This window comes from Arvicola amphibius, chromosome 1 (genome assembly GCF_903992535.2).
Source record: "Arvicola amphibius chromosome 1, mArvAmp1.2, whole genome shotgun sequence".
Taxonomy (NCBI): domain Eukaryota; kingdom Metazoa; phylum Chordata; class Mammalia; order Rodentia; family Cricetidae; genus Arvicola; species Arvicola amphibius.
In genome coordinates this window covers 183,452,696-183,474,207 of record NC_052047.1, presented here as the reverse complement: position 1 = coordinate 183,474,207, position 21,512 = coordinate 183,452,696, and the positions used below count along the sequence as shown (strand labels likewise).

Genomic DNA, 21,512 nt, shown 5'->3' with positions numbered 1-21,512 from the left:
TGTGCCAGGTCAGTGACAGCATTTCTGGAATGGTTCTACCCACGAGGAAAGAGTGTTTTGCTCACACAGCCTCCTTCAGCTCCTTGCCGAATATGTTTTTCAGTGTGTAACACTTACGGCTCACACTTAGGTCCTCAGTGCGTATCCTAGAAGCATTCAGTATGAGCCCAACCCTACAGAGTGATCCCTTGGAGGAAAACAGATAAAGCTGGCAAAGGCGAGGAAGAGTCCAGTCCAGTCCATCTCAACCTTTCTGTCTCAGATGGAAGGAACAGCGGGAGTCTCTGGAGGGTGGAGGAGTTGAGGGGTTCACTGGTGAGATCTATTCTGAGGCATCGACCTAACATCCTCTGAGGTCAAGGAACCAGCCTAGTGAGTCTGACTTTACCTGAGTGGCAGGAATCGGGTTTTATATAGAATGGCTCCCAGCGTCCACTGCACCTCTCGGTCGTACACCAGCTGCGCCGTCTGCAGGTTTGGATAGTCGTAGGGGAAGTGGAACCCTTCGTGTAGGACTTCGTACATCCAAGCTGACTTAAAACACTGATACCTAAGTAGCGAGAAGGAAGCTTTAAAAAATATGTTTTAAAAATTAAGAAGAAAAAGATAACTGTAATGCATCCCTTTGTAGGAACTCCTGCTTCTCTGTCGGATATCAAGCAACAAGCGACTAGCCTCTCTTTGCTTTGCCTTCTCCCCTCTAGGGAGCGGCAAAGCTGAGGCTGTGGCTGTGGTTTTCTCCTGTTTTGAGTTTCTAGATTCTTGTCCTCAGAGGACATCCTGAAATAACTATGATGTGTTTGTACAACACCCATGATTTACATAAATGAAAAACCAGACTGGCAGAAGTTACTGTCATTAGGGAAGCTGGTGACAGATAGGCAGGGGTTCATTGTGCTATTTCGCGTTTGTGCCTTTGAATTTGTCTTTTCTTTTGTTTGCTTGTTTGGTTTTGTTTTCTCTTTGTAGCCCTGGTCATCCTGGAACTCACTCTCTAGACCAGATCTCTGTTAACTCAAGAGATCCGCCTGCCTCTGCCTCCTGAGTTCTGAGATTAAAGGTGTGAGCCACCATTCCTGGCACCTTTGAATTTTTCAAGGTAAACATTTACAAATGGGAAGGATCATGGATCCTTGAAAAAAAATGTTGAAGCTAGGTAAATTACATTTTTTATTCTTTCTACCTGTGGTGGCTTGAAAGAAAATGGCGGTGGCACTACTAGGTGTGGCTTGTTGGAGTGGGTGTGGTCTTGTCAGAGGAAGAGTGTCACTGTGAAGTTGGGCTTTGAGGTATCACATACGCTCAAGCTACACTCAGTGCCTTGGACCACTTCCTGTTGTGTGTGAGTCAAGATGTAAGAACTCTCAGCTCCTTCTCTAGCACCATGTCTGCCTACATGCTGCCTCCATTCCCGCCATGCTGAGAATGGACTAAGCCTCTGAACTGTAAGCCACCACAATTACATGTTTTCCTTTATAAGAGTTGCCATGGCATGCCTTTAATCCCAGCATTTGGGAGGCAGAGGCAGGTGGATCTCGGTGAGTTCAAGACCAGCCTGGTCTACAAAGCGAGTTCTAGGACAGCCAGAGCTGTGACACAGAGAAACCCTATCTCAAAAAAACAAAAGCAAAAGAAAACAAAAAAGAGTTGCCAAGGTAATAGTGTCTCTTCACAGCAACAGAAACCCTAAGAAACTACTTTTCAGTTAATTTTCTATACTAAAACATTTAAAATAAAGAAGGCCATCACTTGGAGAGAGTATCCTTTGGTAACTACTGGGTTCCTGCCGCAGAAAGGGGCTCACTATTTGGTCCCAATTCTCCAGAAAACCAAAATCTGAAATAATCCAATTCTCCTTCAGCCTAAAATCTGATTTGTACTGTTTGATGGTTCTCCATTATAATCTGTCTCCCACATTTTAAGGCTGTATCTGAAGTAGACAAGAAAGTTACTTACTTGAGCCGATGCTCATCTGCATGTGAAGAAAAGAGGCCATTCTTGAATCTCTGCGCGAGCACTGGCCACGCCATGCCACAGTAATCCTGGAATGGGCACGGAGAAAACAGTGACACAAAACCACAAGCGGATTCTCCAACTCCCCACGGGCACAGCTGCTCTATGTCTGGGTACGTGGAGCTGCTATCTCACCAAGGAAAACAAATGGCACACGGGACCACTGGACACAACGCCATGCCTCCTGGACCACTGGACACAACGCCATGCCCCCTGGACCACTGGACCTGACGCCATGCCCCCTGGACCACTGGACACGACGCCATTCCTCCTGGACCACTGGACACGACGCCATTCCTCCTGGACCACTGGACACGACGCCATGCCCCCTGGACCACTGGACATGACACCATGCCCCCTGGACCACTGGACATGACACCATGCCTCCTCTACTCTCATTGCTTCCACATCTAATATGAAACAGCCCAAGCTGACTCCTGAGCCTCTTAGGCATCAGAGAGCCTGAGGATTAGAAGTAAGAATAATATCAAGAGCCAGGGAGCTAGCTGCCTCCCAGTCTGTGAAAACTCATATGGGCATGGGGAGCAGCCATCATCAGCCTGCCTGGGTGGGGGGGGTGTCATACCTCATAAAGAACTATTTTCGGTTGGTAGGAAAATAAAGAAATGGGTATCACAGAGTGTGCAGGATGGCACGGTGTTGAGTGGAAAACAAAGAAAGAAAGGCAAGGGTAATATGAGGAGGGTGGTATCTGTGGATAGCCTATCTAGGGAAGGTGGGAAGACAACATTTGCACTGGAACTTTAAAAAATCAAGGGAACAACCTCTTTTACCTCAGAGAACTTCCTGAGTCAACTAGCAACTTGGTTAAGCAGTCACTTGAGCCCTTCGTGTTCAAAACAACAGAATCTGAGGAATCTTCATGACAAGAAAAGGACCCAAGTCAGGCCAGTCAGGGAGCTCTCGAGGAGTTAAGGAAGAAGGGGTCCCTAGAGCTGGAGAAGGAGCAGATGAAGCAGGAGCACCACAGTACGCCCAGGACTGCCTCTGGGGGTGCCACAGCAGAAACTGTAGGTGCCAGTCTGCTGGAAAGTGTACCCCAAGACAAAACCTTAGGGAACTAGAAACAAGAAAGAAAGAAAGCCCAAAAAATGCAAGAGGAGACATTCTTTCCATCTCCATCTCTCAGACAGATCACAAAATTACACAAAAATCGAAGGCATGCTTTGCTGAATCTAGAATGTTCCCCAAAACTCATGCATTAGAGACCTGGGCCCCTGGGTGGCACTGTTGGGACATAGTGGGGCAGTCCTTCATTGGGGTGGCCCTTTACAGGACATTGTGGGACCCCAGCTCCCTCCACACTCTGCTCCCAGTCTCATGATGTAAACAGTTCGGCTCTGCCATGTATTTCCACCATGTTACGCCCAAAGCCAGGGGCCAGCTGACCGTGGACTGGAACCTATAAACTGTAGGACAACACAAACCTTTGCTCTTTAAGTTGAACACTGCAAGTATTTTGCTATAATGAGCTTTTTGGTTTTTTATTTTTATTTATTTGCTTCTTTTTTTAATGATCTTTTTAATTGACTAACAAAACCAGGTGTGATAACATACTCCTTTCATCCCAGCATTTGAGAGACAGAGGTAGGGAGGCTAGCCTGGTCTCTATAGCAAGTTCCAGGCTAGCCAGAGCAACATAGTGAGACTCTGTCTCAAAAACAATGAACAAAACCAAATAAAATGAGAAACAACAACCAACTTAACTAACACAGACTCCAAACTGAGGCAGGGGCTACAGAGAACTGGTCAGATTTTTAGTTGTGCTAGTAGCTAAAGGTGTGAGCCTATAGGTATGTAAGTAAGCTCTATATATGTGCAAAGCTAATTTTTACTCTGCTTAAAATATTTCTACCATCACTGGGATACACAACACCTTATATCAACCTTATATCAGACCATTCTGACCTCTTAAAGATTTTTTTTGGAGAGTATATGTGTGTGTATGCAAGGCGGGGGTATGTGTGTGCCACGAGTATGTGGGTGCCCAAAGAGACCAGAAAACATTATCAGAGCCCTGGAGCCGGATTTTTACAGCAGTTTGTTGTAAGCTACCTGATGTGGGATTTCCCTCTGTATGCTGTGAATACCACTGGTTAATAAAGAAACTGTCCTGGCCTGATAGGGTAGAACAGAGCTAAGTGGGGAAAACTAAACTGAATGCTGGGAGAAGGAAGGCGGAGTCAATGAGAAGCCATAGACCTGCTGCCGGAGACAAATGTGCTGGAACTTTGCTGGTAGGCCATGAACCTCATGGTGATACATAGATTAATGGAGATGAGTTAAATTAAGATGTAAGAGTTAGGCTGGAGAGATGGCTCAGAGGTTAAGAGCATTGCCTGCTCTTCCAAAGGTCCTGAGTTCAATTCCCGGCAACCACATGGTGGCTCATAACCATCTGTAATGAGGTCTGGTGTCCTCTTCTGGTCTTCAGACAGAATATTGTATACATATACATAATAAGTAAATAAATAAATATTTTTTTAAAACAGATGTAAGAGAAAATAAGAAGCTAGAGCTAATGGGCCAAGTGGTGTTTTAAATAATATAATTTCTGTGTGATTATTTCAGGACTGAGCAGCCGTGAACCAACAAGCAGCCTCCTACTACAGCTACCCAACATGGATGCTGGGAACTGAACACTGGTCCTCTGGAAGAGCAACAATTGCTTAGCCACTTAGCCATCTTTGCAGCCCCGACTCTGGCTCAAACCAAGAGAGGAAAAGACCTGTCCACAAAGAGCACTGTGCAAGTCAGACACCTAGCAAAGGGGAAATATGTGAAAAGACACTTCAGAGCCACAGACATCGGGGAAGTTGGGAAAAAAGCTAACTATTCACCATTAGAACAATTTTATCCCTTGGTGAAAATACATACACTCATGGAAACCTAAACAAATCCTATCAGGAGGCAGTTTAGCAGAGATGGTCCCTCAACCTCTGAGGTCACTTTTTCCTCTATAAAATGAGGGTTCCTAGTCCTCAGAAAGACTCAAGTGAGATCATGCATGCAAAGCCCTTTGTACACTGCCTACCACAAAGGTGGCATCCACTAAATGGCAGATGCCACCATGAGTCATTTTGAGTATTAATGAGTTACCTGAGCAGCCTTGGCAAATGTTGGCCCGTGGTAGCGGCCACCGATGCGCAACACATCCTCCGTACAGTAAAAGAACTCAGAGAAGCCGTAGAACTCGCTGTTGTTGAAGTCAATCGGTGACTGGTAAATGCCATTCAGTGAGGCCTGGCTGGTGTTGGAGCGGGCCAGCAGGGGGCTCAGCATTTCCCTACAAGTGGTCCAGTCGCCCTTTCCTCGGACATGCAGGACCTGGCTGTTCCTCTCTACCACATCGGTGAGTCCCACAGGCAGGCAGGGGTCCAGAAATGGGTTGTCAGGACTCAGGCCTGTCTTCTGGCCCAGCAGTCTGTCACAACGACAAAAACAGAACGTGAGGGGGGCTGGCCCTGACCTCTTCTGAGAACTAAGTTCACTTCAAAAGCAGCGTCTGATTTTCAATGACAAACCTAGCAACAAGGGCTGAGTGGAGTATTTCTAGGCAGCAGCAACACATGCATGTTTAATTGAAGCAAATTAAGTTTAGCAAACAGAGAGCAGTGCACCAATGATGGATTTCACTCCGCCCTCTCATCCACGTGTATTCCCAGCGCAGAGTCAAACAGGAGCCATGAATCTGCTGTTTTCCCTCTGCCTGCCTTCCCACAAACCTCTGAAAAGTGCAAGGGATTCCTGTTTAACACATAGCTGGGGGCTGGAGAGAGGGCTCAGTGGGTAAAGCAGTCCCTGCGCAAGTGTGAGAATGTGAGTTTGAATCCTTGGAACCCGTGGAACAGGCAGATGAGGCGGTGTGTGACTGTAGTCCCAGTGCCTTGCAGGGAGAGAGGAGGCAGACAGAAAACTCCCTGGAAGCTAAAGGGCCGGCGAGCCTGGTGTGCACAGCACTGCACTGTCTGGGCCGGCGAGCCTGGTGTGCACAGCAGTGGACTGTCAGAGCCGGCGAGCCTGGTGTGCACAGCACTGCACTGTCAGGGCCAGCGAGCCTGGTGTGCACAGCAGTGGACTGTCAAAACACGGTCCAAGAATGGATTTATGTGAGGAGAGTTCTGAGTGCTTGTGAAAACACTCCAAGAGAACAAGACAAGAGTCTTGTGTCCTCAGTTTCTTGAAAACACAGAACCGTTCTTGGGATGTCCTTTCATGCTCCTCTCAGGTGCAGCAGATAGGTGTGTGATTACTTCAGACTACTCGTCATCACTTGCTGATGGTATTCAACCAAATGTTTAAACTCTCCTTTATATGCCTCTATGGGAAAGCACGTTTTTGTCATGTGTGGCTTGTCCCCATGACTGTATACAGCTTGAGCTCATGTGACCTTTCTTAACCCTCAGAGTATAAAGTGCCTGAGGCTCTGAATAAGTTGACTGGTGTCTGAGACTTTAGTCCGCTTCATTTATCTACCCTGTTCTCCCAGGTCCCACCATTGCTAGAGCGGTGACAGTGGACAACAAGAGACCCTGCTCTCAAACAAGGAGAAGGGCAAGACGGATCCAAGGCCCCAAGTGTCCCATGGCAAACACATGCCCACATTCACACAACATACCAACATGTACACACACACATGCATTCACGTATCTTATACACACAAAAATACACAAACACACACAACTGGGAAAGACAAAAGCAGGAAGAACTCAGAGAGGAGAGCGTTCTGAAGAGGGAACCATAGCAGTGGTACAGTGGCAACATCTGGCCTGGAGTGAGTGGCGCTGGGCCAGCCAGCCTCCCGGGGTCACACATCCCTCGGCTGCTAAAGGGAGGGGGGACAAGACTTGACTCCTTCCATGGCCACATCTCTACTTCTTTAGGCTCTACTTGCCTAGCAATCGTATTCTCGTTACTAAGGTGATTAATAGCAGACCTGGACAAAGATAGAAAGCACATGGAGACCGCGGGTACCTGTATTAGTTGTTCCTTATCAGCTCCTGAACAGGCAGCTGTGAACGAGTGGACTTTGCAGGGTGAAGATGCACGAACAATTAGAAACTGAAGGAGAACACGGGATGTCCAGGAATAAATGGAATCTGACTATTAGTGAGAACTATCCCAGGAGGATAGGTCTGTCTGGTAGACTGGCAACTACCAGTCACTAAAGTAGGCTGAATGTGGGATGTCCTTCTGTATATGTGATGCTTTTATTGGTTGATGAATCAAGCTGTTTCGGCCAATGGTTTAGTAGAGCAAAGCCAAGTGAGAAATCTGAACAGAGATATACATAGAGAGAGTAGGCAGAGTCAAGGAGACAACAATTAGCTGCCGAAGGTGAGAGACGCTGGAACCTTACCGGTAGGCCACAGCCTTGTCACGATACATGGATTAATAGAAACGGGCTAATTTAAGATGTAAGATCTAGCTAGGAAAACACCTAAGCTATTGGCCAAGCAGTGTTGTAATTAATATAGTGTGGTTATTCAGGGCGGAGTGGCCAGGAAACGAACGAGCAGTCTCCTTTTACAAATGTAGGCAACTTCTGAGCTTGCCTAGAAAGTACCAAGGCGATGGATGAATGCCATCCGGCAAGAGTGATGGGAGAAGGAGCACAGGGCAACAGAGAAGGGAAGCACAGCAGTTAGTGAGGCAGGAATGAACTGACTCTGACACTTTCCGAGCCAGGAATCTCCAGTTATTACAGCAAGGGGAGGAGCAATAAGCGCCCCGGCTCAAGTCAGCTTGTGCCAACAAACAAAAACCCTCTGTGGGATGTTCATGCAGTCACCCAGAACACCTGGATCCCCAAAGCTCCATTAACTCTTAGTGATGGAGGCTTCAACAATCAAGAAGACAAACAAACAATGAGACAGCATTCAGCATTCCCTAAGTCTGAGACAGCTGCTGTGGAGAAATCATGACAGGTGGGTAATGCATCTTTTGCTTAGTTTTTCTTGTGAAACCAATGGATATATATAATTGTTTGATGAAAAGAGCCTCTGTTTATTGTATCTTCAGTACGCACAATGATAAATAACTTTAAATAATCAAAACAAACAAATAAGGATAATTCATAGCTGTTTATTATTGCCTGAAGGTTTTCAAATGAGAAACCAGTGATCTCGGGGCTGAATAGTTGTTCAGCTGTTAAGAGTGCTTCCTGCTTCTGAAGAGGACCCAAGACCAGTTCCCTGCACCCATATGAGGCGGCTCACAGCCAACCATAACTCTAGCTCCTGGGGATTCAATGCCCTTCTCTGATGTCTACAGTTACCTACACATATTCAAACACACGCACACATAAATAACAATAAAAACAAACCCTTTTAAAGAAAACAGTGATCTTTGCAGTTCTGGATGACAAACTGGCCATTCAAGATTCTAACACTATTTTAAAGGCATTTTAACGTTCTGCACTTGCTAAGTTTAATTTACACGAGCAAACCCAACTCTCACACGAGAGGAGCTAATCCACTTTTCCTAGCTACAAACATCTCCTGACACTTTCACCAGCCTTACTACTAAACAACAGAGTGTACCCTGCAAAGCAGGGGCTGAAATGGGTCCCTAGAGACGTGGCAGAAAGGAGGAGGCACTGCAGCTGGATGCCACCATTTTCCCTCACAAGTGCAGTCTGGTAGAAGTGAGGATTCCGTGTCAAACGTACCTGTTTCTGTTAAGCGTTTCATTCAACACAAGGTCTTCATAGCGCTGCCGGGCAAAGTTGCCTCCAAAGCCCAGAAAGGTGGTGACGTAAACTCTGTACACATGCTCTGTGTGCTGCACGTCACAGCCCAGGTTGAACTCAGCCAACAGGATCTTGGCTGCTTCTTCCTGTCACGCAACATCAAGAGAAAAAAAAAGGGTTTCAGTTCCTTTCTAGAAAGCGGCGGCATTGTGAATCCACCGGGCTCCATTTCTAGGACTACTCTTTAACATGGCCTTCCGATCTCACGGCCAGGCGCAGTGATGCTACCCTGTAACTTCAGCACCCACACAGTGAGGCAGGAGGACCACAAATCCAAAGACAATCTGAGCTCAGGGCAAGCCCCTGTGTGTGTCTGTGAGGTCATTTCCCAAGAGGTTTAACTGAAAAGAGAGGATCCACCCTGAACGTGAGCAGTACAATTTCACTGGTTGGGTTCTTGACCAAATGAAGACAGAAAGGCAGCTGGGCACCTGCATTCTCTCTCTGCTTCCTGATTACAGATGCCATGTGACCAGCTGCCTTACTCAGGCCACGCCTCCTCCACCATGGACTGTTTCCCCTCAAAATGTAAGCCAAAATGGCCTTTCCTCTTAAGTGGTTTTTATTGGGCATTTTGTAAGTCACAAGAAGCTGCTGACACAGGGGAAGTGGGTTCATTTATAGTTGATGCCATTTCCTGGTACGGGCATCTGGATTTTCCAGTTCTCTACAATGGAACTGTACTATTTTCATAATTAGAAAAAAAATCCTTTAACAAAGAAAGGATCATTGTGAGATCTATTCCATGACCTTGTCTAGAGTTATTCAAAAAGCTTTTCTATGTCCTCTGACAGGTTTGGGCATGGGCAAAGTTCAGTTTTATCTTCAAAATAAGGGAGGTTTTGCTGTTTGAGTGTTTTTTGTTTTTTTGTTTCAAGCAGGGTCTTACTGTGTAGCCATGGCTGGTCTAACATTCACTCTGTAGACCAGGCTGGCCTCAAACGCACAGAGATTCACCTGCCTCTGCTTCCCAAGTACAGGGATTAAAAGGGTACACCACCAACACCCGGCCTTGATTTTGGTTTTGAACTTTAAAGGTAGAAATTAAACTATGCCCTGAACGCTAATCCATAGAAAAGCCCTTCCTCTGGTCTAATTACTTCTGCTCATTCTCACATCCAGTCTATATCTAGCCCCTGCTCTGAATCACCATCCCAATGTGCTTCTTGTGTAATCTTTTAATGTGTATGATTGCAAAATGGAAATAACTATTTGGACTGTGGGATTTTTAAATTGCGAACATACTACTGCACCTAGCAACTCTACTCCTCAATTTATACCCAAGAGACCTAACAACTTATGTCTACACAAAAGTGTGTTCATGAATGTTCCCAGCACTGCCGTCCATAATCCCTCAGTGTGGAAGCTACTCAGCTATGCATCAGTGATGAAGGAATGAAGAAAAGGTGGACTCAGCCACCAAAACCAGCAATGCACTGACACACACCACAACATCGATTACCTTGCGAACGTTTTTCTAAGAGTCATACTGCATGATTTCATTATCTGAAAGTCCAGAACAGGCAGATCCCTAGACGAGAGGAAGCGATGGAGGACTGGACAATGGGAGACAACTGCTTTTGGCAGAGCTGAAACGTTCTGAACTCCAAGCGATGCTGCATGGTCTTTGCTTTTTAACCAAACGCTAGGCACCCGTCGTTGAGTCACTTTACTGCTGTGTCTGCAGCTAATTTGGTGCTTGCAAGTTACTTCCGCTGCTGCTTTCTAAATCTGTCCACACAACACTCAAAGACCACGAATGTGAATTCACTTTAACTCACTAAGCCTTAGGACGTCAGAACTAGAAGACCAAAAAGATGCTCTGACCCCAGCTCAGTACCCCACTGTCAGCTCTGACCGTGGCTCAGGACCCTACTGTTCGCTCTGACCCCAGCTCAGGACCCCAGTTCAGAACTCCCACTGTCAGCTATGATCCTGACTCAGGACCCTACTGTTCATTCTGACCCTGGCTCAGGATCACACTATTGCCTGCCCTTCCCCTGCCTTCTCTCTCCGCTGGAATCTTCGTCTTCCTAGTTCCCCAGCCTGGACCATCAGGACTTCTGCAGATCTCATAACACCATACCAGTACACTCACCTAAATATAAATAGATTTTTGCTCTAAATATTTGCTGAAATGTGTGTCCTTCCCTCCAATTCCATTTCCACTGTTTACTCTGACCTTGTAACTCCTCACTCAAGACTCTTCTCACCTACATTTCTCTTTTCTACTCACATCAAAATTATCTTTCAAAAAAAAAAAAAAAAAAGACCAGCACATAGCCAATGTGGCCACAAAACTTAACAGCTAGGAAGGACCTTCGAGTTTGTCTAACTATGGAACTGAGGCTCATGTGACTGTCTTGCTTTGGCTGGGTCCTTACAAGCAACAGAACTGAAAACCAAGCCCCCTCCAGCAACACTCAAGACTCCTCATGATCCAGTTCCATCCTCTCTCCCCAGAAGCTCCCTGAAGCTCCTAGAGTGGACAGGTCACTGAGCACTCCTTAGCTGTGCTGCTTTCTCTGTCCCTCTGCACACTGTGACAGTGGGAGACAGTCAGTCTCTGCTCAGCCTTAACTCTGATCCTGCGCCCAGGTAAGCAGATCACCTTCCATGAAGGCAGCATGGTTCCTGCTCAAGCTTTCACAAATGGGGCTGACCCTGCTGGTCCCTATCTCCTCCCAGCTGTTGAGACAAGAGGGTCTCAACCACAGGCAATGCTAAACATCACAGTATACCCAGCCACACACAATTATTCAGCCCCAAACAACGACACCAAGGGTGAGAAACCATCATTTAGATCAGTGTTTCTCAACCTTCCTAATGCTGCAACCCTTTAATACAGTTCCTCATGTTGTGGTGATCCCCCACCATAAAATTACTTTCGTTGCTACTTCATAACTAATTTTGCTACTGTTATAAATCGTAACGTAAATACCTGATATGCAGGGTATTTGATATTCGACCCCTGAGAAAGGGTTGTTTAAACCCTCAAACGGGTCACAACCTACAGGTTGAGAACTACCATTAGATCCCAGCATTAGATCACATTACAGGACTGCTGTGGTCTCCCTGACACTTCTGACTCACTGACTTCTGGAGGCAATGTAACTAGCATGTTCTATTTCTTGTGCACACTGCGTGTTTAAAAAGGGATGCTTCTCTTTTCTCTCGCTAATGAATCATCTCCCTAAAAATACATTCTTGGCTAGAGATGAACCCATCAGCACAGAACTTGCCTAGCACACGCAGGGCCCTGAGATTAATCCACAGTGCCACAACAAGGAGACCAAAAGCTAGCATCAAAATACATCCTTTAGGGGCCAGGAACTCAGTAAAGTACTTGCCGTGAACGGAATGAGGGCTTGGGTTTGAGCCCTATCGCTCACACAAAAAAGTAGATGTGTACTGTCAGTCACTCTGTGTACACAAGTGCCCACACCACACACACACACACACACACACACACACACACACACACACACACAAAGTGGCAGCCATCTTGGGGAAGAGTGGAAGAAGGACCCCTGGAGCCTGCTGACTAGCCAGTCTCACAGGCAAGGGATGTGGGATGTCCTTCTGTCTCCTGTCAATATGTGTTTCTCTCACTGACTGATGAATAAAGTTGTTTTGGCCAATGGCCAGCCAGAATAGAGCCAGGCAGGAAATCCAAAGATATGGAGAAAAAGAAGGCAGAGTCAGGGAGATGCCATGTAGTCACCAAAGGAGTAACATGCCAGGGCATCACTGGTAAGCCACGGCCATATGGCAATACACAGATTAGTAGAAATGGGTTAATTAAATTGTGAGAGCTAGTCAGTAATATGCCTGAGTCTTTGGCTTTTGTTTTTGTTTTCTTTCCTGAGACAGAATTTCTCTGTAGCTTTGGAGCCTGTCCTGGAACTAGCTCTTGTAGACCAGATTGGACTCGAACTCATAGAGATCCATCTGCATCCTGAGTACTGGGATTAAAGGCATGTGCCACCACTGCCCAGTTGTGCCTAAGCCTTTGGCCAAACAATTGCAATTAATATTAAGCTTCTGCTTGGTTATCTTAATAAGCGGGCAGAGAGAAACCGGTCCAGTGGAACCAGGCGAGATGGAGAAAATTTATAGGCAAGTTCCACATTCCGTGAGAGACCCTGTGTCAAAGAGGAAGGAGACATGGGATCAAGGAAGATACCAACCTCCACATGTTATGCACACAGATGTGAGTACACACCCACACATACGAACACACATAGGTAAACAGTATCAGAGATGAAGGAAAGGAACAGTAGGGGAAAGGGTATGTATGAACGGTATCAAGACTGTATATTTACTCTTCAGGCAACCCCCGAAGATACATAGTATTAATTATCACTGCTAAAATGTATCAAACACTTATCATAAGTGGGCCACTTGCTAAGCACTTGACATTCTGATATCCTCGCAGCTTTGTAAGAGAGATACTGTTATGCCTTGTGGACACTCAGGACCAGGGAGGTAACCTGCTCAAGATAATGCAAGCTAGTGCCAGGGTGGTGGCAGGCACAGGTCTTTAAAGAGGCAAAGGCAGGCAGATCCCAGTGAGTTCAAGGCCAGCCAGGGTCACACAGTGAGACCCACATCCCGTGGAAAAGAGGAAAAGAAGATAATGGAAGTTAGCAACTGCCTGACGGGATCCAGGACTCTGGCCCCCAGCGTACAGCTTCAAACACTGACCTCCCTACACTGGCATTGGGATTTCTAACTGGACTTCCACACAAGGCAAAATACCTGTTTGGGAGGAAGGGCAGAGGTTGAGGTAGGGACTTCATAGGCAATTTGGAGAGAAGCTCCTCCCATGTCCAGTATCCCCACTGTCCTCCTGCGTCCCGCTGCTGAGTCCAGGGAAGTGTCAGCATCTGACTCTGAAACCAGTGATAGGGTTCAAACAATCAAACACAAAAACCAAGTCCAAAGGAAAGCACACCCCAACCCCTCCCCGAAACACCGCTATCCCCACCTACACCCCACCCTCTGCAAAAAAAAAGAAGGGGCAGGGGAAGGGGGAGAGGGAGGGGAGGGGGGAGGGGGAGGAGGAGGAGGAGGAGGAGGAGGAGGAGAAGAAGAAGAAGAAGAAGAAGAAGAAGAAGAAGAAGAAGAAGAAGAAGAAGAAGAAGAAGAAGAAGAAATTTGCCAGGCCAGCAAGATGGCTTATCTAATAAAAGCAACTAAAATAAATTCATCTATTAAGTGTACATTATACAGAGAATAATTCTTTCAAATGACTCAAATGTAATACTTCAACTATACATGCACAGGGATAGGAGAAAACCAACTCTAGCCTGTTGTCCTCCACATCTGCACCAAGGCGCTTGCGTGCCCACCCTCATACACACGCAATAAACAATGTTCAAACAATAACAACAATGGAGGACTTTTTTTAATGTGGTCTGTGGAACAAGAGCAGACTATTCGAAGGGTTGAGACTGGGTGAGGGGTTCGTCCATATTCATTTTGTTACTTCTTCTTTAACAGACATTTGAAACTTCCCACAAAGACTACAACGAAGAACAGCTCCCAGCAAGCACACACACACTACTGAGAGCCTTGAAGAACATCACACGGCAGAACGGACTTACCATCTTCATGATCAAATCGTCCCAGAACAAAGTTGATTCCAATCCATGCGTAAACTCCTAAGGAAGAAACGGAAAAGGCCTCTCTATAATTCTCTACTGCTGGACCATATTCACCCCCACCTCAAGGACACCCTTTTTCTCCTTTCTTGGGAAAATAAAAATAAAAAGAACTGTAATAGTCTACTCCATACTCTTTAAAATTTGTTTTTATTTAATGTGCATTGCTGTTTTGCCCGCATGTATGTCTGTGTGAGGGTGTCAGATCCCCTGGAACCAGAGTTACAGACAATTGTGAGTTGCCATGTAGGTGCTGGGACTGAATCCAGGTCCTCTGGAAGACTAGCCGGTGCTCTTAGCTGCTGAGCCACCTCTCCAGTCCCCATACTCCTGGTACATGGACCTTAAATCTTCTCTCTCTCTCTCTCTCTCCCTCTCTCTCTCTCTCCCTCTCTCTCTTTCTCTCTCTCCCTCCCCCTCCCTCCCTTCTTCCCTCCCTCCCTCTCTTCCTCCCTCCCTTCCCTCCTCTCTTCATCTAGCACGTTGCTTCCCACCCCCATCTCAAATAGTGCTGGGCTCATGCACACTAGCTACTTGCAGCCCCAATCACATCTTTTCTCATGTGATTTTCATTCTTTCTGCAATCATTTGTAACTTCTAATAATTTTATGAAGACTAGTAACTAATTGTAAAAAATAAAAAAATACTCTCCAAAAAAAAGTTTAAAACTGTATCAAGAGCCAGGCATGGTGCCATACGCCTGTAACCCCAGCACTCAGGAGACAGAGGCAGGTGGATTTCTACAAATTTGAGGCCAGCCTGATCTACACTGGGTTGTTCCAGGCCAACCCAGGCTACATAGTGAGACCCTGCTTAGAGATGGGAGGGGGTCTGGGGTGCAGCTTAGTGGGAGGACACCTGTTCAGCACGACCAAGGACTTGGGGGAGAAGAGTGACTCTTGCAGCTGTGGCTTCTGAGAGAAGTGGGAGGAATGCAACCACCCAGTGTCCCAGCACAATGCAAGTGTAACTCTGGGGGGGTGGGAGACACACACAGGAAATGCGCCCACCCAGCATCCGCACCAGATACAAGTGAAGCAAACAGTGGACACACAGAGAGACAAGAATTGAAAAAATGTTCCCAAACTAGACCAAGTTTCTCATTTTTTCCCCTTAGGTTTTCCTTGGCTTCAACTCAAAAACAGTTGGGGATGAAGAAGAATCAGGTGTGGGCAGAGAGAACTTTCTGACTCCTTTCCAGCTCAGAGTGGGAAAACAGACGCCAAAGGTTCAGAGGCAGCGGGAGAAGTTCAGGGGGGATTTGCTGTTGCTTGTTTGTCTGGTTGGTGGTGGTGGTGGTGTGACTGTCTATGTGTGTGCCTGTGTACCTCTGTGTGTGTGCCTCTATGTATGTGTGTGCCTGTGTCTGTGTGCGTGTGTGCATGCCTGTGTGTGTGCCTGTGCCTCTGTGTGTGTCCTGTGCCTATATGTGTGTGTGCCTGTGCCTGTATATGTGTGTGTGCATGCCTGTGTGTGTGCCTGCCTCTGTGTGTCTGTGTGTGTGCCTGTGCCTGTGTGTGCATGCCTGTGTGTGTGCCTGCCTCTGTGTGTGTGTGCCTGTGTGTGTATATGTGTGCGCACACATGTGCCCATGTGCGTGCTAAGTGTACACGGGGACCAGACATGACACTGGATGTCTTCCTCAGTCACCCTCCACCTTGTGTTTTGAAGGCAGGGTCTCTCAGCAATTCAACTAGGCTGGCTAGTCAGCAAGCCCCAGGGATTCTTGTCTCTGCTGCTCCAGCTCTGGGAATACAGGTGCGTGTCATCACACCTGGTTTTTATGTGAGTGCTGAAGGCTCTAACTCAGGTTGTCACGCTTGTGTGGCGAGTACTTTACCAAGTGAGCCATCTTCCCAGCCCCACGACCACCTCTGATCAAAAACGGGAATAGGCTGAATCTCTGAGTTTGAGGTTAACTTGGTCTACAGAGTGAGTTCTAAGACAGCCAGGGATACACAGAGAAACCCTGTCTCACAAAAAAGAAAAAAAGAAAAAAAAGGTGAGAGAGAAAGAAAGAAAAGAAAAGAAACTGGAATAGCTGGCCATGTTGGTGCACGCCTGTAATCCCTGCATTAGGAAGCAGGGGCAGGAGGATTGCTCTAAGTTTTAAACCAGCCAGCAAGTTCTTGACAAGCAAGGGCTACACAGTGAGACCCTTGTCTCAAACCCAGGAAAGAAGCGGTAGCAACTAATCATTCTGGACCCTGGGTCACATGAGAATATCAATGCAGTGGTGTATTAAGGGAAGTCACACCGCATAGCAATTACAATAAAAGGAAAGCCCAAAAGAGAAGAAAAGTAACTCAGCCTAATCATTCCTTGAACTAAGGTCTCCTCACACCTTAATGGAATAACTTGCTTTCATGTTTAAATTAGGAAAACTACACTCCTAGAAACGATGACTAGTGTAGAGCTACCAGTAGACTGGACAGCTGAGCCAGGACCATTCTGGAGAGCCAAGTGGAAGGCGGTGCACATAGCAATCCTGAGCACCTGCTAGGGAAGCTGAACCCTGAGCATCTCCGAGGCAACCTGGTGCTACCCCGCCAGCCCAGTACCTTCCTGCTTCCCAGAGATCACTTCGGCCTGAGACTGTGAAAAGAGGAAGTCAAACTCCAATGGCAAATCTTTCACTAAATCAGCCAAGATAGCCAACTGCTGCCTGCAGAAAAAGAAAAAAAAAAAAACCCAAAGTTAATTATTAACCGTCTTTTCACCTGGCACCGAAGCGGCCCAGTAAACTGTGGTAGAGGGAGTGCTGGAGCTCAGGGGCCAAGGGCTAGCATGGGAAACATAGTGAGCCCCCATCTCTGAAAGAAAACAAATAAAAACCTCTTATCACAAACTGCCCTCCCATGTAGTCTTGTCAGGATGCCTCCCCATCTACCCATCCACTTGACTAGCGCTTATCCATTTTGGTTCCTATTTTGACTTCAGAGGCTCAAACTGCAACGAAAGAACAGCCTCCTACACAAAGGCAGTATTTAGGGGTCAGTATTAACCCAGGACCCCCAAGACCAAGTTCTCAGCACAAAGGAGATTGATCTGCCCCAGAGGGACAAAGGGCAGGCAATAAGAGACAAAAATGGGAGACAGAGGCCAAGGGAGAAGAGGAAGGAAACAAGGGAGAGGGAAAAGGGGCAGCTGTCCCAGAAGCGAGACAAAGAACTGCCTTTGGGGAGAGAGCAGGCAGCCATGGTCCACAGGCAGATGACAGTTTACACAGGTAAAGGAGGAAACCCGTGTTAGGATGAGGTGTTTCGTTATTACTGGGCGTGTTAATTACATGGGCTAAAGGGGGCCTTTGATTGTTGGACTTCAGTACTTCCATAGTTGGACCTTGGTCTCAAGAGGAGGAAGAGGCCAAATAAGAGAATAGACCTTGGGGGTAGTTTTAGAAATGTAATCTAATGGTTTTTATAAGGCTGGGGGATGGGGGAGAAGGGCAAGGCCTGCCAGAGCCATGTCTGCCATGCTCAGGCTGGCTAGCACCCCTTCACCTTAAATCATGCAGTAACTGGGTGCTAGTTACATGAGGAGCACATGGCTTTACAGCTCTGGGCGAGCATGAGGAAGTCACAGGAAATTACAGCCGAGATTCCCAGGCTAGCAGACACTCTTAGCTACACTGTTTCTAACTCGGAGAGGAAGATGTCAATTACAGACACAAACTCACCCTCGGGTCTTACACAATACAGCCTGCCTCATGTGACCTCACAAGTCCGCAGTGAGTGCCACAGCTCTTATATAATCTATTATATGAGCTAACAATTAACTTTTCCATGTTTCAAGGGTTGACTTTTTTCTTTATAAAAATCTCATCATTTGAAAAACCCAGAGGCAGTTCAGAATACAAAGTTCATTAGAATTTCCACTTCAAGGGTGATATTTGATACTTATATCCATGTGGGTATTTTTCTTCTGAAGTTTTAAATGTTTTTCCTAGGATTATTAGATAAAGTAAAAATAAATAAAGCAAAGGATAATAAGATGAATCCAAGGTAAATGTTAGTTAAGAATGAGACCAATGGTCATTTTACATTTGCAATGTTCTCATGATTTTGTGTGTGTGTGTGTGTGTGTGTGTGTGTGTGTGTACATGTAAATATGTGGAAGTCAGAAGTTGACACTGGGTGTCTTCCTTAACTAATCTCTATCGTTTTTAAAGAGTTAGATTTAATCATTTTATTTTATGTGTGTTTCGCCTACACGTATGTATGTGGACCACATGCATGCTTGATGCCCATGGAGGTCAGAAGAGGACATCAGAGTCTCTGAGACTGGAATTACAGATGCCTGTGAACCACTCTGTGGGTGCTGGGCACTGAACCCAGGTATTCTACAAGAGCAACAGCTGCAGAGCAACAGCTGCTCTTGGCCGCTGAGCCACCTCTCCAGCCCTCCATATTATTCTTTTCCACAGTGAACCTGGAACTTCCTGGTTTGGTTAGACTGGCTGGCCAGCAGCCCCAGGGCCCTCCTGTTCCTGCAGCCCCAACACCGGCATTACAGGCATGCTCCACTAGACCTGGCTGGGGATCTGAACTCAGGCCCTCGTGCCTGGGAATCAAGTACTTTCTCAGCTGAGGCCTCTCCCCAGTACGTCTTGGATTTCTAAAGTTATTCATTATAGGAATATTCTACCAGGTCAGATAACTGTCAGCATGACTCAGTGAAAACTATTGCTGCCACTTAAAAGGGCAGAATTAATACTTGAGGAACTAGTTTTCCAATACAATCTCATGTACAGCGTTTTTAAGTGCTAACTGTTACACATCATGACGTTCTGCAGAGTTCACAGGGGTAAGGAGGGGTTATCCATCTCTCAGGACAGAACAGGCTTCTGAGTGGCCCACAGATGAGGGCTTGCCGCACCTGGTGGCAACAGGGAAAGATGGCCAGGCGCCTTCGGTGCTGTCTGCGAGGTACTCTACCTGTACTGCTAAAGTTTGTTTATGTTTAACCTTTCATTCAGTAGGGACACTTTAACAAATGTTTGTTTTAGATTTGATTTCATTCCATGTATAAGTGTTCTGCCTGCATATATGTGTGTGCACCACGTGTGTTCCTGGTGCCTGTGGAGGTCAGAAGAGGGCATCACAGCCCCTGGAACTGGAGTTGTGGACAGTTGTGACTATCATGTGGGTGCTGGGAACTGGGCCTGGGTCCTCTGTGAGAATGAGTGTTCTTGACTGTCTAGCCATCTCTCCAACCCTAAGCCACTATGCTTTAAAAAATATAATCCAAGTAATAAAGAAAAGACAACCATAGTATTACTTATTATAATAATTTGGGGAAATAAGATGACGACAAGGGAATTAGTTAAATAGTTTATGAAGCATCTATATAATGAAATTAAAACCATATTGATGTTAAAAGGAATGAGGGCCATTTATATTTTTACATAACATAAAAACTTTCAATATACTTTTCAATATGCTTAATTGAGTTTGTTTAAAAAACAAAAACAGCTGGGCAGTGGTGGCACACACCTTTAATCCCAGCACTCAGGAGGCAGGGGCAGGTGGATCTCTGGGAGTTCGAGGCCAGCCTGGTCTACAAGAGCTAGTTCCAGGACAGCTAGGGCCACACAGAGAAGCCCTGTCTCAAAAAACCAAAACAAACCAAAACAAAACAAAAGGCAAGGTTGGAGATGGCTCTGAATTAGGAGTACTTGCCTTGTAACTCCTGCAGAGGACCTGAGTTCAGATCCCAGCACCACATCAAGCATCACAATCACCTGTGGCACCAGCTCCTTCTGGTCCCTCAGGTACTTGCATTCGTGTGCACATGGATACCCACACAGACACACATAACTAAAAATAGTAAAAAGAAAATCTTAAAAGTTTTCAAAAGAAATAAAAAGAAAAAGAAACAAGAAAACCTCCTCATATACTGCACTGGAATGAAGCTTTCATTCTCAAATTGTTTCTTTGCTTTACTTTAAACTCAGTGGCAAAACTTTGAGAGCTCCTCAACAGAGCCAGGTTACACAGAAGTCTCCTGCACCGCCCCACTGTCCTCCCTCCTCCAAAGTTTCACATCTGGAATTTCCTACAGTTAAAACAAACAAACAAACAACTGGCCAACAGAACTTCCCAAACATGAACTGAACAACGGTAAACACCAGTGGACATGCCAAAGGGAACAGAGGAAAGCCCACGAGGCCTCAACCCTAATCAAAGAACCACAGGCAGCTAGGGAAAGCTGGCAGCAGGAGAGGCGGCCTTCCCCAGGTCGGCCCTGAAAACACACATACAAGTAACATTATACACACTGAGCGGGTTATTTATAGGAACATATATGTATATAGATACATGTATACAATAACAATTAATGAGAAAAGAGGCCATGAATTTGAAGGAGAGTGGAAGGAATATATATGGAAGGGTTTGGAAAGAGGAAAGGAAAGAAAAAAAATGCTGTAATTATATTATAACCTCAAAACTTTTTTAAAAAATTAAATGAAATAATATCCTGTAAATACCGTTATATAATTTTAAAGGTATTTCCATTATAAAATAAATAGGAAGTAGAAAAAAAATCTGCTTGATTGTTGGCAAGAAATACAACCTAGTGCAGATATATTCAACAGCAGTCCATACGACTCACGAGCACTAGTGGGGCAGATACCAATGAAACAGGAAGGCATCAATCACACAACGCAGGTTCTTGCAGCAACAGGCAGATGGGTATCAGCCACGGCCTTAGAGGCAGTCATGATTTCATTGAGCCCAGAGTGCAGAGCAGACATATGCACTACTGAAAGGCAATCAGAAAAGAAGGAAGAGAAATGGAAGATGCTCGACCCAGCAGAGCCTACCATTCCGAGATTCCACACTCATACTTGTGTGACAGAGGCAATGCCAGGAGATGGACTGTCTATTTTGCTCCAGACACACATATGGTGGCTAAACCATCGCCCATGTTCTTCTGCCCAGCCCTGCTGGCTGGCTCTGCCACTTTGACCTTTATTCTGGGTTTCCTCCCCAGCCTAGGTTGTGGGGCCTCAGGCAGGACCCAGGCTGCATGATCTGGCATCTTTAGCTTCTGCCCTC

The 21,512-nt window shown here is 46.1% G+C and overlaps 1 protein-coding gene across 1 annotated transcript in view; it reads right to left on the bottom strand.

Annotated features, from left to right (window-relative positions):
* Window positions 1-21,512, bottom strand: part of Entpd7 (ectonucleoside triphosphate diphosphohydrolase 7) — a 44,660-nt gene that overhangs the window by 4,043 nt on the left and 19,105 nt on the right. The window contains exons 6-12 of the mRNA XM_038344120.1: window positions 17,013-17,116; window positions 14,395-14,451; window positions 13,547-13,680; window positions 8,705-8,871; window positions 5,134-5,458; window positions 1,957-2,042; window positions 389-550 (exon numbers count right to left, since the gene is read on the bottom strand). Coding sequence (XP_038200048.1) covers window positions 389-550; window positions 1,957-2,042; window positions 5,134-5,458; window positions 8,705-8,871; window positions 13,547-13,680; window positions 14,395-14,451; window positions 17,013-17,116 — 1,035 coding nt within the window. The remainder of the gene's footprint in view (window positions 1-388; window positions 551-1,956; window positions 2,043-5,133; window positions 5,459-8,704; window positions 8,872-13,546; window positions 13,681-14,394; window positions 14,452-17,012; window positions 17,117-21,512) is intronic.